This window comes from Lissotriton helveticus, chromosome 10, assembly GCF_964261635.1.
Source record: "Lissotriton helveticus chromosome 10, aLisHel1.1, whole genome shotgun sequence".
Taxonomy (NCBI): Eukaryota; Metazoa; Chordata; class Amphibia; order Caudata; family Salamandridae; genus Lissotriton; species Lissotriton helveticus.
The window spans coordinates 42878859-42900093 of record NC_136071.1 but is presented as its reverse complement, the minus strand read 5'-3'; the positions used below and the strand labels follow the sequence as shown (position 1 = coordinate 42900093).

General features: G+C 48.1%; 1 protein-coding gene across 1 annotated transcript in view; it reads right to left on the bottom strand.

Annotated features, from left to right (window-relative positions):
- Positions 1-21235, bottom strand: part of LOC144785021 (metabotropic glutamate receptor 6-like) — a 250240-nt gene that overhangs the window by 40099 nt on the left and 188906 nt on the right. The window contains exons 7-8 of the mRNA XM_078664138.1: positions 20062-20201; positions 15434-16369 (exon numbers count right to left, since the gene is read on the bottom strand). Coding sequence (XP_078520264.1) covers positions 15434-16369; positions 20062-20201 — 1076 coding nt within the window. The remainder of the gene's footprint in view (positions 1-15433; positions 16370-20061; positions 20202-21235) is intronic.

The window sequence follows — 21235 nt, the reverse complement described above, 5'->3', positions numbered from 1 at the left end:
GGACTGTCGGGAATCGGAAACGAGTGGACTTATCAAGGTCCCACCCACATACTATTTTTCCTGTTATTAATGGAAACAGACAGGAGTTGAAGACTGTTACCAGCACTGTCCATGACGGGAAATTCTGGAAAGTTGTGTTTTTTCATTGTCCTTCAGCCTTGAAAAAGTCCAGGAGAACGAAACACGTGTCGGCTGCAGTGTTTTGTATTTCTTTACCTGTGACTTTAATTGTGAAGTAAAAGAAGAACGTAAACTTCAGTGGATTGGATTTTTTTCTAGCCAACAGCCTGTACACTCAATACGAGTTGGACTATAAAATACTGGGACTGGTGTGTGCTTGAATGCTTGTTTTCTCCTTGGGATGAAGATGTCCCCTGTCTGTTAAACAAGTGTTTACCCCAGCCCTGAATGCCTGACTGTATGTGGAACTGGTACCCAGACTGTTTGTTCGGCCTTAACATCACACTAATCTAGTGTAAACACAGAGCCTAGGCCATTCCCTGGTAATCCAAGGTACAGAACTTGTTCTGCGGCCTGGAGGGATACACAAAGGTTGCCCTCATAGGAGGCACAAGATAGCTGTTCATGCTCTGGTTAAGGCACAAAAAGCAGTAGTGGAAGGGTACTAAGGGCCATATTATCAAGAAAGGGCGATACATTATCGCTGCTTTTATCATCATGAAACTGCCGCTAAAGCGGCGATAATGGGCTTGATAATATGCCCTTGTGAATTCCCACAGAAGCCCAGGTTCTGGTGTTACCCTGGGCTACTATGGGAATTCACAAGGGCATATTATCAAGTTCATTATCGCCGCTTTAGCGGCAGTTTCCTGCCGATACAAGCGGCGATAATGTATAGTCCTTTCTTGATAATATGACCCTAAGTTTTGTGAATCATTAAGGTAACAAGTCCTTTTTCTTCCTGTCTACTGACCTCTATTGAGTAAAAGTTCCTTCATTATGTGCATACAAGACCCTGGAACTGACATTCTATGTGATTATAAATGGTGTGTATATGTGCAGTGAGTGTTTCTCACAAGTATGGGGGCTGCACTCGGTCTGTGGGGAGAATTTGAGTATTGGGACCGCGGGTATCCATTTTGGATGGCCCTTGGTTTCCTCTGGCACAAGATGGAGGGCAATGTATCTTCCATAGACAGTGAAACTGTGTTGACTGCTTCCTGTGGCTGGTGGGTAGAGGCCCATACACTGAAGTGAAATAAGGGCATTTGGGATGCATCATCACAAATGCAAAAATCACAATTTAAGGAATCTCTAAATTGCGATTCCTTAAATTGCGATTGCATTTAAGGAATCCCAAATTGAGATTCCTTAAATGCAATGCATGAAAGTTAAAAAATTAGCGATTTCACTAATAGGAGTAGCAAATTACCGTGAAGTTGAACTACATGGTAATTTGCAAAAACTTTGAAAAATACACTTTTGTGCATTTTTCAAAGTTTCCTGTTGCGCACACACATGCCCTTAGGGCATGTGTGTGTGCAACATATGTGCAGAGAACAATTTCAGGGGTGCAACAGGGTGTAATTTTGACACCCTTGCGCCGTTGAAATTGCATGAGCAATTTGCGAGTACCTACTGGTACTCGCAAATTGCTCATGCAATCTCCAATTCATTCCTATTGGCCTGTAGGCCCATAGGAATGAATGGGACAGCATTCCTTAATTGCGACTAGCAATTTGCGAGTAGCAATTAAAGAATGTTTAGGAATCGCTATTTTTATAGCGTTTCCTACATGCATAGGCTTTTGCGATTCCTAAATACCGATTCCTTAAAAATCGCTATTTAGGAATCGCAAAAGCCTACGTTGATGCATGTGCCAGTTTATCCCTTGCTAGCAGAAAACTGCTGACAGGGCTTCCTAAGCACTGCCAGTTGGCGGATGAAAGGGGTGAGGGGTGAGACTGCAGTTTCTGTTGTTCAAGATAAGACCATTTCCAGGCAAGGCGTGCCCTTTGTCTGCTCCTGATTGCTACTTCTGGAAGGCTAATGACAGCCAGACCCAGAGATCACACACTTCATTGTGCCCTTGTGGACACTGCTGCTTGGAGCTAGCGGCATTGCTACCTGTTGTGAGAGGCATCACCTTGCACAAAGACTGTATCTGAGGAGCAGCCAGAAAATAATATTTGAAAGAGAGTCAACTAAAATGGTCCTGAAACCTTAGAAAGTGGAGCCACAACCACCGTCCGGAAAATAAATGTACAAAATTGAGATCCAAACCGACCCACAAGTAATTTGTGACCGAGGAAGGGAGCGCTCCTCAGAGTACTCGAAGGACCGCTGTGTGTCTACAGCTTGTGACAGCATGGCAGTCAGTCTCCCAGAGGTTAGGGGGCATCACCCGAAGTCAGTGGTTTCTGCTGGAGGAGCTAAGGATCTGCCTAGAGCCTAGAACCCTACTGCCTACTAAGAGAAGGAAGGAGCGTGCCTGGCCGTGCAGGAGGAGATATTGCACAGAAGGAGAAGTTCAGCGTGTTCCTGGCATGAGGAGCAACCACAGAAAGTGAGAAAGGGAGCAAAGCCAGGAGCAAACCATGTGTGCAGATATTCCCTGGTCTCCTGCAGTGGTTCTTGCTGTGAACTGCAGCAAGACTTTGCAATTGCCATGCACCATGTGTGAGCCGCATCCTGCGGTGTGATTAAAGAAATAGGGGTGCACTAGGACATTAAGTCCAATAATCAAGTAATGGTATAAAAATATATAATTCTTTATTTCAAGTTTATAATTCAGCAAAATGAAACACTCAGCCAACGCATTTCAATCCCACTCAGGGACTTTCATCAGGGCAATGAAAATGTTTTGGGATTGTAATGGCTCAGATAGCCAGAGAACCAGTTCTGATGTATCATATACTGTAGGTACTCCCGGTTATGACTCCAAACTCAGTACGCATGCAATTTTATAGACCAAAAAAAAATATTGTTAAAGTTGCACTAGATCAAAGAACCGATGCATAGATGTCATAAGTTGAAGCTACAGTGGGTATTTCCCAACGCTATTCCTAGATTCACAGGCGTACTGAATTTGGAGTCATAACGGGGAGTACCTACAGTATATGATACATCAGAACTGGTTCTCTGGCTATCCGAACCATTACAATCCAAGGTTTTTTTCGTTGCCCTGATGAAGGTCCCTGAGTGGGATTGAAACGCGTTGGCTTTGTGTTTCGTTTTGCTGAATCACAAACTTGAAATAAAGAATTATATATTTTTATACCATTACTTGACTATTGGACTTTATTACCTAGCGCACCCCCATTTCTTAAATCTCAACTTTGGATCTGGAGCACAGGAACGTCAAGCAACAGCTGGCGTTGGGGTTGTTTGCGCAGGATTACCACAAGCTTGGAAATGGCGTGAGGTGCGGAGCTAGAGGCCCGCCGTTGTTTTTCTGGACAGGCATCCTGCGGTGTGCCTGAAAGACTAGTGCAAGTGTTGCCGACACTGGAGTCAGATATTCCTCATTCACGCTGAGAAGGCAGCCCTCATTGACTTGGACAACCCAACTTCCAAAAATATCAGTTTATTGATAAATGACCAGGGGGCCGACCTTGCCATCCAAGCGCCTCTTCTGCTCATGGTCTAGGGAGGCCAATACCATTGAAGGCAAGTGCCACTGTGTTAGCCACCAGTGTGATTTAGCCCAACTGTCAAGTTGTGAGTGAAGTGGCAGCCGCAGGAGAGGGACCACTGCACGCAGCCATCCTGCACCACCAGAACTACATCTACAAGACACAGGTGACCATGAGGTCTAAACTGTGGGCCTGATTCACAGAACTAACTAAGACAAAATCCTAAACTTACTACCATTTTGGTATTCACAGAAGGCACTTACTCATTTCGGTAGGCACAGAAGGCACTTACTCATTTCGGTATTCACAGAAGTTAGGAGTCCTAACTTTGTGACTCCTAAATGCCTTCTGTGAATACCGAAAGTTCCAAAGTTAGGATTTTTCTCAGTTTAGGAGTAGTAAAGTTAGGATTCCTAACTTTAGGACTCCTAAACTGAGTAAAATCCTAACTTTAAGACTTAAACTTAGGATTTTTCTCAGTTTAGGAGTCCTAAAGTTAAGAGTCCTAACTTTACTACTCCTAAACTGAGAAAAATCCTAACTTTAAGACATTTGGTATTCACAGAAGGCATTTAGGAGTCCTAACTTCTGTGAATACCGAAATGAGTAAGTGCCTTCTGTGAATACCAACATGGTAGTAAGTTTAGGATTTTGTCTTAAGTTAGTTCTGTGAATCGGGCCCTATGAGTGGAAGAGAGACTGCGAAAGAATTCTGCCTTATGAATATATGGCTTTCACTCTGCGTTCTTGAGCTGGTGACAGCAAACTAAACTGAACTGCTGTGCACATCTGTGTTTGGGGTAATTTCACTGAACTGCACCTGGGCCTACTCAGTGTCTTGTCCCATGTTGCACACCTTTACAATCAAAATCCATCAACAAGGGAAGGTCCCGAAAAGCTGCAGCACCTCACTGACAATCCCATATAGGATTACTATCCTGTGTCTGAAACCCCTAATTGTGCTGTGCAGTATTATGCTAAGCTGGGTCTGGTGGCTCAGTGGACTAATGCGTCCATTGCGGGGGCCTGTGTTCGACCTCATGGTCACAGGTTCAAATACCGGCGGGTCCACTCAGCCTTTCATCCATCTGAGTTCGATAAAATGAGTACCATTGAGTTGGGTAACAATAAAAAACAATCTGTTATTCAGCGCCAAGAGGCCTACTGGTGAATGTGCGCTTTACAAATACACATGTTATGGTATGCTGTGTGATTAAAGTGGTTTATTGTCAACAAAAAGATAAGCTCTAGGCTGGGGAGTACGTTATTGTGTCTGTTGATTGGCTACTGAGTTCTGGGCTGTTGCCCCTCACACTGCCTCCCTGAGAGGCCTGTGACTGGACCCTGAGAATCAGGTGCTCCAGGGGTTTTACTTGGCCCAGTTTGCAGAGCCATAGTAGGACGAACCCCGAGAAACCAAGGGCAAACAACTCCAACCCCATTAGTTGAGGTCCAGTGACCGTCTTCCCTGCGGTCCCCTCCATGGGGGTCTGACAAGTTTGCACTTCCAGTCTGTTTTCATAGTTACAAATAGGAAAATAAATTTTGTAGAACGAAGGAGATACAGAATGTCTTCGAGTTCCGCACATGTAGCAACAAACCGCGGGACGCAAGCATCTGCACGCTTGCTTCAACTTGGGAGGGGGGGTGAGGGCACAGAATATAAAGGTAAGCAGCAAGACAGAAAGGCCCTAATTTACTACTAAGGTCCAGATTTACTATTTTGCATCAGATTTGTGTCACTTTTTTAACGCAACCCAAATGCAAAATGTCTTTCTACTAAGCCATGCAAAGCACGATTGGTATACCGAAAGTCTTCAAGTTAGGATTTTTCTCAGTTTAGGAGTAGTAAAGTTAGGACTCCTAACTTTAGGACTCCGAAGTGCCTTCTGTGAATACCGAAAGTCTTAAAGTTAGGATTTTTCTCCGTTTAGGAGTAGTAAAGCACCCCCCCCCACCCCTAGCGCCTTGAGACCCTTACGGGTGAGTAGTCTCTCTTTAACAAACCCCTGATTGATTGATTGATTGGCTCGGTATGGCTTAGTCAAAAAAAGTAACTCAAGGAAGCCCATACTGCTGCCTTGCATCGGAGAGGCCTTCCATTGTTGGAGCATTGGCGTTCCTGTGCATCCACCCATGGATTTTGACACAATCCCATACTTACTCAAATCTGCAAACCTGGGTTTGCAGCACACATGGAAGGAGGAATAAACCTGAAAGAAGAGTTTTTGGGCAGGAAGGTCTCCCTGCACAGAACACTAGTCTAACCACAACGCCGACACTCTTGCATTATGGCTAAGCCTTGGCAAAGCACTATGCTACGCTCGCGTAGTTTGCGCAGTTTGTGCTACTTCGCACTACGCAGTGCAAACACGCGTAGCGTAGCGTAGTGCAGCGGTCATTTTTTGCTTGCTCGCGGTCCTCAACGTCAAGTTGGCGACCACCAGCAAGCATAATGACATCCTCGCGAGACTTTTTCCTCATTCGCGATCAGCAACATCAAGTTGCCAATCGCGAGCATGGAAAATAAACCTCCCGGCGAGCTTCTCAACGCGGGGAGGTCAGGTTTCTCATTGCGAGTGGCCGCGTATGCTCGCGACCGCTCGCAATGAGAAATTACCAGTCCGCGTTGAGAAAGCTACCGCTCGAGAAGAAATCTACTTGAGCGACAAAAAACGACCGATTGCACTGTGCAAGATGCAGTTTGCACTGATTGCACAGTGCGGGCAAGCATCCGGCACTGTGCAATCAGTGCGAACAGCATCGTGCACTACGCAGTTTGCGAAGCTACGCGTTGCTCGCGTAGTGCGAAGTGCACTTCACGTAGCTACGCATAGCGCTACTTCTCAAACTACGACCAGGGTTAATTATGGCGCACGGGTGGCTGCGCTGGTGCCAGACTGTGACAAGTGCGCCAGCGAAAGGGGAAACCAGAAGTGCATCTCGGCTATGTAAATATGGCGCCTTTCTGCTCAATCCCTTTCACTCAACGCAGCACATCTAGGGGCATATTATCAAGGGGGTTTATCTCCGCTTTTTTGGCTTTAAAAGCCAAGAAAGCGGAGATAAAATTATCTCCCTATTACCTAGCTGTCGCTAACACCAGTTAGCGACAGCTAGTAGGAGATAGCGACCATCTTGGGCCCCACTTTGCATGTCAGTGATATTTATCACTAATAACATGCAAAGTGGGCGTGCCAAGATGTTAGTGACTGTTTCCAGTCGCTAACATCGCTATCTCCTATTACCAACTTATGAAGATATTCGCGCTAAGCGTGAATATCTCCAAAAGCTAACACCTGCCCTGAGCAGTTCTTAGCCATGTTATCCAATGGGAGGTGGATAACATGGCTAAGAGCATTAGCTCGGTAATGCATGAATATCGCTGACTTTTCAGCGATATTCATGCATTGCGGCCGATTTTTATCGCATTTGCGATAAACCTTGGTAATACCAAGGTTTATTTGCGATAAAAATCGCTGCACCTCAGCGGTAAATTTTTGTCTCTAACCAAGCAATAGCGATAATTAGCGCGATAATTATCGCTATTGCTTGGTAATATGCCCCCAAGTTCCCTTGGTGCACTGTGTTGCATGAAAAGTTGGGTAAATTTGGGCCTAAATGCACTTTGTTTTCAAGAGCACAGGAAGCCGTTCTCCCAGCTCCCCACCACCTCCAAGGGCGCCACCCCTGCAGCAAGGCCCCCTCTCCTGGCTGCGCACAGACACCAGAGCCTGGCTGCTCCAGATGCAGGGGTCAGAGGGCACGCCACCTGCCCGCATCCACTTCCACTAATGCAGTGCGCGGTAAGCCTCGCGCAGAGCACAGGCCATCTGCGGATTTGGGTTGTTTTCCCAGGATTCCACGTGCTCATCTGCTCGTTAAGCATCCGCCACCCGCAGGGGTGGGGGCGGTGACGTCACCAGCCCCGGGATCCGCGATCCGCTGCCTATGCCAGGGCGAGGCCTCAGCCTCCGAAAATAACCTCGGCAGATATGCAATCTGATTACGGATCCCTATGCCTTATGCGGGTTATCTCGCTGTAACGAGGGGATATTCAACCTAATGTCTGTTCTCTCAATGCGCTGCAGCTGTCCTCACCACCTGCTCTGGCCCCTGGCACTATATACCTTACTATACCTGCGCATACCCAAGCAGAGTACTCTGCATGTACTGCATCTGTGCTCACCACCTGCTCTTGTACCTCTATACCTTACTATACCTGTGCATACCCAAACTGAGTACTGTCAGTGCGCTGCATCTGTGCTCACCACCTGCGCTGGGCCCCTGGCACTCTATACCTTACTATACCTGTGCATACCCAAACTGAGTACTGTCAGTGCGCTGCATCTGTGCTCACCACCTGCGCTGGGCCCCTGGCACTCTATACCTTACTATACCTGCGCATACCCACGCTGAGTACTGTCAGTGCGCTGCATCTGTGCTCACCACCTGCGCTGGTACCCTGGCACTCTATACCTTACTATACCTATGCATACCCACGCTAAGTACTGTCAGTGCGCTGCATCTGTGCTCACCACCTGCGCTGGTACCCTGGCACTCTATACCTTACTATACCTATGCATACCCACGCTGAGTACTGTCAGTGCGCTGCATCTGTGCTCACCACCTGCGCTGGTACCCTGGCACTCTATACCTTACTATACCTGCGCATACCCACGCTGAGTACTGTCAGTGCGCTGCATCTGTGCTCACCACCTGCGCTGGTACCCTGGCACTCTATACCTTACTATACCTATGCATACCCACGCTGAGTACTGTCAGTGCGCTGCATCTGTGCTCACCACCTGCGCTGGTACCCTGTTACTCTATACCTTACTATACCTGCGCATACCCACGCTGAGTACTGTCAGTACGCTGCATCTGTGCTCACCACCTGCTCTGGTACCCTGTTACTCTATACCTTACTATACCTGCGCATACCCACGCTGAGTACTGTCAGTGCGCTGCATCTGTGCTCACCACCTGCTCTGGTACCTCTATACCTTACTATACCTGTGGATACCCAGGCTGAGTACTGTGAGTGCGCTGCATCGGCGCTCACCACCTGCTCTTGTACCTCTATACCTTACTATACCTGCGCATACCCAAGCTGAGTACTGTCAGTGCGCTGCATCTGGGCTCACCACCTGCTCTGGTACCTCTATACCTTACTATGCCTGCGCATACCCAAGCTGAGTACTGTCAGTGCGCTGCATCGGCGCTCACCACCTGCCCTGGCACTCTATACCTTACTATACCTGCGCATACCCAAGCTGAGTACTGTCAGTGCGCTGCATCTGTGCTCACCACCTGCGCTGGTACCCTGGCACTCTATACCATACTATACCTATGCATACCCACGCTGAGTACTGTCAGTGCGCTGCATCTGTGCTCACCACCTGCGCTGCTACCTTGGCACTCTATACCTTACTATACCTATGCATACCCTCGCTGAGTACTGTCAGTGCGCTGCATCTGTGCTCACCCCCTGCGCTGGTACCCTGTTACTCTATACCTTACTATACCTGCGCATACCCACGCTGAGTACTGTCAGTGCGCTGCATCTGTGCTCACCACCTGCTCTGGTACCTCTATACCTTACTATACCTGTGCACACCCAAGCTGAGTACTGTCAATGCGCTGCATCTGGGCTCACCACCTGCTCTGGTACCTCTATACCTTACTATACCTGCGCATACCCAAGCTGAGTACTGTCAGTGCGCTGCATCGGCGCTCACCACCTGCCCTGGCACTCTATACCTTACTATACCTGCGCATACCCAAGCTGAGTACTGTCAGTGCGCTGCATCTGTGCTCACCACCTGCTCTTGTACCTCTATACCTTACTATACCTGCGCATACCCAAGCTGAGTACTGTCAGTGCGCTGCATCGGCGCTCACCACCTGCCCTGGCACTCTATACCTTACTATACCTGCGCATACCCAGGCTGAGTACTGTCAGTGCGCTGCATCTGTGCTCACCACCTGCTCTTGTACCTCTATACCTTACTATACCTGCGCATACCCAAGCTGAGTACTGTCAGTGCGCTGCATCGGCGCTCACCACCTGCCCTGGCACTCTATACCTTACTATACCTGCACATACCCAAGCTGAGTACTGTCAGTGCGCTGCATCTGTGCTCACCACCTGCTCTTGTACCTCTATACCTTACTATACCTGCGCATACCCAAGCTGAGTACTGTCAGTGCGCTGCATCGGCGCTCACCACCTGCTCTGGCACTCTATACCTTACTATACCTGCGCATACCCAGGCTGAGTACTCTGCATGTACTGCAACTGTGCTCACCACCTGCCCTGGCACTCTATACCTTACTATACCTATGCATACCCAGGCTGAGTACTCTGCATGTACTGCATCTGTGCTCACCACCTGCCCTGGCACTCTATACCTTACTATACCTATGCATACCCAGGCTGAGTACTCTGCATGTACTGCAACTGTGCTCACCACCTGTGCTGGGCCGCTGGCACTCTATACCTTACTATACCTGTGCATACCCAGGCTGAGTACTCTGCATGTACTTCATCTGTGCTCACCACCTGCTCTGGTACCTCTATACCTTACTATACCTGCGCATACCCAAGCTGAGTACTGTCAGTGCGCTGCATCTGTGCTCACCACCTGCTCTTGTACCTCTATACCTTACTATACCTGCGCATACCCAAGCTGAGTACTGTCAGTGCACTGCATCTGTGCTCACCACCTGCTCTGGGACCTCTATACCTTACTATACCTGTGCATACCCAAGCTGAGTACTGTCAGTGCGCTGCATCGGCGCTCACCACCTGCGCTGGTACCCTGGCACTCTATACCTTACTATACCTGTGCATAACCAAGCTGAGTACTGTCAGTGCACTGCATCTGTGCTCACCACCTGCACTGGTGCCCTGGTACTCTTAATGTATACCTTACTATACCTGTGCATACCCAGGCTGAGTACTCTGCATGTACTTCATCTGTGCTCACCACCTGCACTGGTGCCCTGATACTCTCAATGTATACCTTATTATACCCGCGCATACGTGAGCTAAGTACTCAACATGTACTGCATCTGTGCTCACTCCCTGTGCTGGTACCCTGGCACTCTATACCTTACTATACCTGCGCATACCCACGCTGAGTACTGTCAGTGTGCTGCATCTGTGCTCACCACCTGCGCTGGTATCCTGGCACTCTATACCTTACTATACCTGCGCATACCCACGCTGAGTACTGTCAGTGCGCTGCATCTGTGCTCACCACCTGCTCTGGTGCCCTGGCACTCTATACCTTACTATACCTGCGCATACCCACGCTGAGTACTGTCAGTGTGCTGCATCTGGGATCACCACCTGCTCTGCTGCCCTGGCACTCTATACCTTACTATACCTGCGCATACCCACGCTGAGTACTGTCAGTGTGCTGCATCTGGGATCACCACCTGCTCTGGTGCCCTGGCACTCTATACCTTACTATACCTGTGCATAACCAAGATAAGTACTCACCATGCACTGCGTCTGTGCTCACTGCCTTCTCTGGTACCCTAGCACTCTCAATGTATACCTTACTCCCTGGCTGGGAGTGGGTGTCAAGTAGGGGTGCCGGAGGGGGGGTAATAGAAGGGCTCCAGATAACACTCAAATTCCCTTCTCCCATTTCTGATAAAGGATCCCACTGTGGCTATCTTCACACTTGAGGGGGGCCAGGCCGCTGCTAGCTTTTTGTTTACCATGCATTGATTGCACTTTTTAAAGGGATAACGAAACAGAAGTGGAATGTCTGAATTCATAAATATGCTCAGAGCTGCCAATTTTATAGAATAATTTTGAGAAAATATGTTTGCAAATGGTGGGGGCAAGATCACGGTTTTTAACTCGAGGGTTGAGGGGGGTGCGGCATGTACATTTTTTAGGAGCATTGTTGTACTGTATCTGTGCTCGCTGCATGCACTGGCGAGACTAGCTACGCGCACTCTATGCTCGCTGCATGCGCTGGCGAGACTAGATACGCGCACTCTATGCTCACTGCATGTGCTGGCAAGACTAGCTACGCGCACTCTATGCTTGCTGCATGGGCTGGCGAGACTAGCTACGCGCACTCTATGCTCGCTGCATTCGCTGGTGATACTAGCTACGCACACTCTATGCTCGCTGCATGCGCTGGCGAGACTAGCTACGCGCACTCTATGCTCGCTGCAGGCGCTAGGGAGGCCAGCTACGTGCACTCTAAGCTCGTTGCATGCGCTGGCGAGTCTAGCTACGCGCACTCTATGCTGGAGCATGCGCTGGCAAGACTAGCTCTGCGCACTCTATGCTCGCTGCATGCGCTGGCGAGACTAGCTACGCGCACTCTATGCTTGCTGCATGGGCTGGCGAGACTAGCTACGCGCACTCTATGCTCGCTGCATTCGCTGGTGATACTAGCTACGCACACTCTATGCTTGCTGCATGGGCTGGCGAGACTAGCTACGCGCACTCTATGCTCGCTGCATTCGCTGGTGATACTAGCTACGCACACTCTATGCTCGCTGCATGCGCTGGCGAGACTAGCTACGCGCACTCTATGCTCGCTGCAGGCGCTAGGGAGGCCAGCTACGTGCACTCTAAGCTCGTTGCATGCGCTGGCGAGTCTAGCTACGTGCACTCTATGCTCGAGCATGCGCTGGCAAGACTAGCTCTGCGCACTCTATGCTCGCTGCATGCGCTGGCGAGACTAGCTACGTGGACTCTATGCTCGCTGCATGTGCTGGGGAGACTAGCTACGTGCACTCTATGCTCGCTGCATGCGCTGGCGAGACTAGCTACGTGGACTCTATGCTCGCTGCATGTGCTGGGGAGACTAGCTACGTGCACTCTATGCTCGCTGCATGCGCTGGCGAGACTAGCTACGTGGACTCTATGCTCGCTGCATGTGCTGGGGAGACTACCTACGCGCACTCTATGCTCGTTGCATGCGCTGGCGAGTCTACCTACGCGCACTCTATGCTAGCTGCATGCGCTGGCAAGACTAGCTACGCGTCTCTATGCTCGCTGCATGAACTGGCGAGACTAGCTACGCGCACTCTATGCGCACTGTATGGACTGACCTGTCCAAGCTGTGTGCCATGAGCCTATAGTATCTCTGCTCACCATACGCACGATGTAACCGAGCCATGTGCGAAGAGCGTAGTATAACTGCGTAATACTCACAACACCCAAAGGCATATCTCAGCCCTGCGTTAGAAATGTACGCTATCTATGAGTAATTTGATTAACATTTTCTAGAGCGCGCAAATACCCAAGGGAGTCCTGGTGCTAAGAACCCTAAAACACACTAACCAGAGGACTTATGGGTTTAAGATGAAATAGAAAGCCAAGATTTCAGCTGTTTGTGAAAGCTAAGACTGACTTTTGGTGAAGTTCACCAAATTCAATGGCATACTCTCTGCAGAGTATGATTTATGTACATTTCTATGTGTATTGTATGTTCTCTTGGTTTCCTGTACATACCACAGTCTTGGCTTGTATGCTCACTAATTCTATGGTACGGCTTTAATGTACATGTGCTGCCTGGGTGCATTGTCGACTCTAAGCACTATACTATCACTTTACTTTACAACTCATCACTGGTTCTGCTGCCCCACTCTGTGGGCTTTAGGAGTCCCTTGTCATTGCATTACTCCATAAGCTCTCTACATACAGGGTTCACATTCTACCTATATGTTCCATGATCCCTACCCTGTCTATTCATCTGTGTTCTCTGGGTATGCGGTAGATACTCCTCCCCTGGGTTGTATCACCTCCAGTTTTCATACCATCACTTCCTTCAATCTATAAACTCCATACTGTCCCTTTGCCCTATAGGTATCCTGTCCATACTCTAGTCCTGGCCTTAATCACCTTTCACCTGAATATGTTGACCTTTACTATGTGTGCCTCCTATGGATACACTGTCTATACTGTGCTATATGTTTTAAGACCTATGCATTATAGACCATTGCTTCACTGCACGTATATTCTCTTATGATACACTCGCCATACTGAAAATTGATGCACAATATATACCCTTGATACTATTAATTTACTCCAAAAATGCTCTCCTGGGCCACACTTTGTACTCTCTTTGCTGGACTGTGCTCTCTGGATGCACAGGTTCATACTCCAACCCCCAGGGCCTAGGATCCCTCGAAAGCGTCTCTTTGTTGTACGCGTGCTCTACCAACAGCTTGTCCTTACTCCAGCCTTGAGTTATAACATTTGCAAGTTCCTCTCTCCTCCTTCCCTGCACATTAGCTCTCTGATTGCACTGTCCTTACTCCATAGTCTTACTACTCACGCTTTACTATACGTATGCTCTCTCGATATACTCCAGCCATGGATTCACGAAGCTTGACATGTGGCCGATTCTGCTCCTGGTTAGGTGAAGGTTACAAGGCACAAGCCTGTTGTGAACAATTCCAGTTCCCCTGTAGACCAGTTGTCCCCTGACAGCCTCACATGAGGGTAACCCATGTCTAGGGCCACTGGAATTATGCCATTCTGGAGCTGCGGCATTTTCCACATGACTATGGGCCCGACTCACAGAACTAACTTAAGACAAAATCCTAAACTTACTACTTTTGGTATTCACAGAAGGCATTTAGTAGTAGTAAAGTTAGGATTGTGTCTTAAGTCTGTCTTAAATCTCCTAAATTTGTCCTAAATCTGTCTTAAGTCTGTCCTAAGTTTGTCTTAAGTCTGTTTTAAGACTGCCTTAAGTCTGTCTTAAGTCTGTCTTAAGTCTGTCTTTAGTCAAACTTAAGACAAAATCCTAACTTTTCTACTACTAAATGCCTTCTGTGAATACCAAAAGTAGTAAGACAGACTTAAGACAGACTTAAGACAGACTTAAAACAAACTTAAGACAAACTTAGGACAGACTTAAGACAGACTAAAGACAGACTTAAGACAGACTTAAAACAGACTTAAGAAAAAATCCTAACGTTACTACTACTAAATGCCTTCTTTGAATACCAAAAGTAGTGAGTTTAGGATTGTGTCTTAAGTTAGTTCTGTGAATCGGGCCCTATGGCTTTGTCACATAATGCATCACCTGCTGCTTCATATGCAAATTTTAACAAAAAAAGTCATTCTACCTCCAATGGATCAAAAGTTGCAAAAAAGTGAAGCAACACATGTTGCCGCGCAGTAGAAAGCCCTCCACAAAGGTTGACCAGGCACATTTCAGTTGCTTATTGCATCTGTATTTATTACTTATCATGCACATTTATGGCACAGTTTCATGGCACCATACTGCTGAACTTGGGTGTTAAAGTGGCACTAACTAGGTAAAACATTTGCCCAGACAGTGGTAATCTGTGTAAAAATGACTGAATATTGAGGAAATAGTTGACAAAATCTGCTGCATTATAGCTCATAAATTGTGTCTTTCCTTGATGCTTTAATTTGCTCACTTTGCCACTGGATTCAAGCTAGCCTGGCTGATGACGTCTTATTAGCCAGAAACCGGTCCCAGGATGCTTGTTTCCGGTCCAGGGAAGACATGCTTTGGCAGTTCGGGCTGGACTGTTCCCATGAGGCACAGAGTCAGACTGATATGCATAATGGCCATGTCTGAACTGGGGTGGCTGAGTGGGCTAAAGAATGATGATGGATTAAACCCAGATCACTTGACTGGGGGTGAGTGTTTGATTTCTTTAAGCGCTCTGTCCATCATCCCCTTTGGTATCGCCTAATTTCGTCTACACGGCACACAATTTGGTCCCCCCCTGTTGCATAATTCCAGTGACCCTGCCAATAAACCAGTAAATCAAACATTGGATCGAAGAAAGGTGGAAGGGGAGGTTATGCCTACCTTGTCGGCTGACTGTGCAGTGCCGAAGAAGATGGGCACGAAGGCCAGCCAGATGATGCAGGTGGTGTACATGGTGAAGCCGATGGGCTTGGCCTCGTTGAAGTTCTCGGGCACGCCACGCGCCTTGATGGCGTAGACCGTGCAGGTGACCATGAGCACGATACTGTAGCTCAGGCAGCAGATGAGCGACAGGTCGGACATGTCGCACTTCAGGACTCCCTGGGCGAACTCGGGGTTGGGCGTGCGCTGCTCCTCGTAGTCAATGACGCTGTGCGGGGGTCGCACGCCCAACCACACCACCACAGCCACCACCTGCACCGAGATGAGGCTGAAGGTGATGGCCACCTGGGAGCCGGGGCTGATGAAGCGGGGCGGCGTCACCGACTTCTTGCCCTGCTCGAAGATCCTGTAGATGCGGTTGGTCTTGGTCAACAGGGCCGCGTAGCTGATGGACATGCCCAGGCCCAGGAAGAGGCGGCGGAAGGCGCATACGATCACCCCAGGCTCTGCGATCAAAAAGAAGGTGATGGAGTAGATCAGGAAGAGGCCGGTGAGCAGTACGTAGCTGAGCTCGCGCCCTGACGCGCGCACCATTGGCGTGTCGTTGAAGCGTATGAACGTGACGATGATGAAGCTTGTGGCCAAGATGCCCAAGATGGCCAAGAAGATGGGCAGCACGGCCCAAGGCGAGTGCCACTCCAGTTTGACGATGGGGATGGGGCGACAGGCGGTGCGGTTGGGACTAGGCCGCATGTCGAAGGGGCAGAGCTCGCAGTTGAACTCGTCCATTTGGTACTGATAGCCGTCGCACAGCTCGCAGTGCCAGCAGCAGGGCACTCCTTTCACCATCTTCTTGCGCTCGCCGGCCTCGCATGGCAGACTGCAGACGGAGGACGGGATCTCGCGATCGCCACCAGCCCATTGCATCTCCTCGATCTGTTGGGGCAAAGAGGAGAGGGGGAAAAGGACAAGGGGACAAGAGGAGGTGCCAAGGAACAGAGCAGAGTAGCAGGGGGTTGGGTGAATGAGACGCGGAGGAAGACAGCGATAGGACATGAGAGTGGGGGAGATGGTGGAAGAGGATGGAGAAGAGAGGGGACGCACATAAAAGTAGGAGAGATTGCAAGAAATGAAGGGGACAGAGAAGAGAGGGAAAGAGCAGATGACCAGAAGGAGTGAAATGTTGGGGAGAATTCAAAAAGGAACAGTAAGAGAGAAGGCAAATGGTGAGCAACAAGAAAATCAAAATGTACTCCTTACAGGTCTAAAATCAAACACATGCCCCAACAGTTCCCACATCTTTCTTCAAAGCAAACAACCATTTGTATGTGGTTCGTCCTACCTGCCTGCAGGAGCTATGTGCTGGGCCCCTGCTGGCCCCACCAACCCCCTCTTGGGTAGACCCTGCAGACTTTTAGAGGCACTAGGGGCCGTATTTTCAAGAAAGGGCGATACATTATCGACACATTTATCGGCAGGAAACTGCCGTTAAAGCGGCGATAATGGGCTTTATAATATGCCCTTGTGAATTCCCATAGAAGCCCAGGTTCTGGTGTTGAGGTTCCGTGGTTTTCGGGACCGGACTCCATTTTTGTTTGCGTAGTTCATGACACCATTTTGTGTTGCCCTCACGTAGGCCTAGGAGGTAAACGAACGAACAAAGTTGCATGGGCCTCGTTGTTCATGTATGCATTAACTAGGCCCTTTTCGACTTGCGAGTAAATTGTAAGATGCTGACCCCGTCACCTGAAACTGACCCTTTGCAAAGCCAATTTCTCTGGCTGATCGTTGTCTGAAATTGCCAATCAATGTTCAGGATATCATTAACTTTTAGTTTCTTGCACATATCTTATCCTACTCAACATCTGAATTGTTTCTTTCCTTATGTCTTTTCATTACATGGGTAGTGCTTTCAATTATGGGTTTGTCCGGCTTGTGGAAATTGAATTTGGGACAGTCCTAATAATTAACTTGTGGGTTGGTACAATGTAAAGTGAGCTTTTTAGAATGTAATAATGTATGTGAAAATGTATTCCATTGGTAAGAATTTGCCGCAATGGGTGTGCATTCGTAATTAATCGAAAATAGCATAAAAAGTGATGTCTTGCTCTATGAAAATTGAGCAGTCTCCTGAGTTGTACACCGTGTTGTATTGCTGGGATTACTGTTACTAGCTGCAGCTAATAAATTTGATCTCTGACGCCACCTAGAAGTATTCCGTGTCTCTGTATACCAAGACAGGTGAATCTGAAGACTTTGGGTGTGTCCCTGGCACCGCTGGGTTCTAAGAAAACCCGGTTCTTCATTGTTAACCTGGGCTTCTATGGGAATTCAAAAGGGCATATTATCAAGCCCATTATCGCCACTTTATCGGCAGTTTCCTGCCGATAAAAGCGGCGATAATGTATCTCCCTTTCTTGATAATATGGCCCCTGATGTTCCCTTTAAGTCCAGAGCAATGAAATCAGCCAAGTACAGACACTACAGACTCTCTATAGGCCCTGCCTAACTCTAGTTGCAATGTACACAACACTACAGGTTCCTGTAACCTCAGCAGCCATGTACAGACACTTAAGTTCCTGTAGACCCTGCCTGACTCCATTAACCATATACAGACACTTCAGGTTTCCTGTAGCCCCACAGACACGTACAGACGCTTCAGGTTCGTGTAGGCCCTGCCTAACTCCAGCAGGCACTTACAGGCACCATGCACACTCTTTGGTAAGTTTTTAAAACTTTTTATTAAGTTTGCAACTTGGTGAAGTTTTGGCAGTGTTTACAAACTTTTAGTTGAAGGAAAACCCCTGCATAAAATGGGGGAATTCTCCTGTACAAGTGATTTAGTTGAAACATTCTCCCAGAAAATATTTTTTTGGGGGGGTTGTAATTTACACTTGCAGACAAAGTTGACAAAATTAGCAATATTCCCATTCTGCGAAGATTGTCAACTTTGAGATACTTTTGTAGACAAAATTACAATTTGGCCACTCCTTATTAGAGCGAGTCTCCAAACCACGTTATCATTTCCAGAGTGGGTGATCATCTGGCTGTTGTTCGCACCATCACTCGTATAGATGGTCCTGGCCATTATGTGTCACCAGTGGGGTGTCATGGCACCAGCTACTTTCCCTTCATCTTTGAGGTGTGGTTATTTTATCACCGTATGGGGTCATCCTCCAGTGTCCCTTGAAAGATCGGCTCTCAGTCACCCGGCTTTGCCTGACCTTCCTTCCTCCAGACTTGTTGCCTCCCTGGTTGTTGTAATGCTGTCCTGTTGTCCTCTAAAAGCTCAGATTTTTCATACACGTCCCAAGAACCCCTCCACGTGGACTCTCACTGGCACATGTTGCTGGATCTACCCCTGAAGTTGGTATTTCTTGAGTGGGAGCAGTCAAGCGTAACTCCATTCGTAAAAGAATCCGCAAACCACCTGATGTCTGTTTTTTTGTTTTTTTTAAAGGTTTTCAAAACTTTTATTGAACAAAATTGCATAGCAAAATTACAATATTGCACCGTATCAAGGCATCATGTACAGGCATACAATATATTTCAGCGAAAGCTACCACTAGCACGTAACGCTTGAAATCAATACAGAGCAGAAATATCGTGGGAGTACCAGGACAGTAGAGTGAACCGCGGGACCAGATGTCTGTTTTGGGGGATCTTTAGATACATTTCTTTTGATTCTTGGCCACTAGTTTCCCTTTAGTATAGAATGAACTCATGGGATTCTCCTGTGGTTTGTCCGTCTTCTGTCTTCTCAGTTTTTTGTCGTTGTGCATGAGTCCGCAAGGGCAGTTGGGATGGCTAACAATCACGTTGAATAGGATCCAGACCTAAGCATGGCATGTCAGGTCTACCTACTGGGCATGTGTGATCTACCTAATCTGAGGGACAGTTCAGATGCTTGAAAACTGAGCTTGTATGAACCATGCATCCTTCAAAATGTCAATTATGTGTAGCATGAACCTGTGTAACCTGAATTAGAACATTGGAATGTTGGGAGCGCCATTGAAAACAATGGAGTGCTCCGGGCTTCTAATGGCTGGTATAAGCCCGGAGCTCAAACATTCCAATGTTTCTTTTTTCACAGCTCTGGCTGCGAACAAAGGCTTCAGGGAGCCTGAGGGGATTCCAATCCCCTCACGCTCCCATAATGCTTTGTTCTTTTTTGTTACAACATTCTGCCCTCTAGTGACAGAATGTTCTAATAGCCTTATAGCCCTTTGTAGCTGGGCTATACCGGCTATTAAAGTCCCTCTCCCTTGTTAAAGGCCCTCCCCTTCGGCTCGGGGCCTTTAACGCTGCAGAGGGTCTTTAATAGCCGGTATAGCCCTCTACGGCGGGCTATAAGGCTATAAGATAGCTGAGCTGTCTGAGGCCCAAGACTAAGATCTGCTTAAATTATGGAATAGTTCTGCTAACTGAGGCCTGAGACAATCAGAGCTGTGCAATCTGGAAGATAACTATGCCATGCAAAGACAAACCCTGTGAGATCTGTGAACCTCAGGCAGAGATGGGTTGTTGTTGCCTAGAGATGGTCAGAGCCCCTTAGCCTGAGAGATCGGTATGCTACCTAAAGCGGCAGCCAGTGTGCACCCCTGACGTATTGCGGCAGAGATACTCACGTTAAGGCGGAGGTATTCTGTCCACTGCCCGATCACCTTGTATCCAGGGGCTGAGGAGTTCGTCATCTGGTACTGGAAGATGTCATACCGTCCAGGGGCATCTCCGTTCTCGTTGAACATGACAGGTGTTCCGGCACTGCCTAAACGTGGTAGGTGGACGGGGAGAGAAAGGGGATGGAGAGACAAGTGAAGGTCAACCAAGTAGTGGTACCATAGAGAGACAAACACCCCTCCCCCACCTTCGCATAGCAGCAATAAAATGCCACTAACTTAGCAGAGTTGTCCTACCAACAGGAGCACACAGTATATGCATCAAAATCTTTCTGGTGGCAACCTCTGCCTTGTGTAGAATGCAATAATTTGTAGAATGTGGCATCCATCCAAGACTCGGTCACACATTTTGTAATTATTGGATGTTGGGGTCTTCCATCGCATTGTCCCAACATCCGAATAGACATACAGCATCAATCAAATATGAAACAATACCTCTGTAAATGCTAGCAAGGTTGGACCTGGAGCCCTTTAGTTAAAGGGACAACCAGTGAGCGGTGTCACAGGAATCCTCAAATCCAACCAGATATATTCAAATCGAGGAACATTCTGGTGTCCAAACTCAAAACAAATCATGATCGAACCTCCTGAGGCGGAAGCCGGGAGCGTCACTTGATCTTTTTAAAACTTTGTATGTCACTTGAATAAACTGTACCTTTTTAACTCACCACTTGCCTCGAGTTCCCCACACAGCGGACTTAACGCTGCTGCGCCTTGAGTACTGATACCACCTCTTGACGCCATTCCGGCGAGCCCCGAGGCCACGCCCCTTCTCAGAGGCCACGCCCCCCGCCGCCGCTTATAAATTGACGCTGACTACAAGCGCCATATTGATTGCACGAACCTCCTGAGGCGGAAGCCGGGAGCGTCACTTGATCTTTTTAAAACTTTGTATGACACTTGAATAAACTGTACCTTTTTAACTCACCATTTGCCTCGAGTTCACCGCACAGCGCACTTAACGCTGCCGCGCCTTGAGTACTGATACCACCTCTTGACGCCATTCCGGCAAGCCCCGAGGCCACGCCTCCGCCGCCGCTTATAAATTGACGCTGACTACAAGCGCCATATTGATTGCACGAACCTCCTGAGGCGGAAGCCGGGAGCGTCACTTGATCTTTTT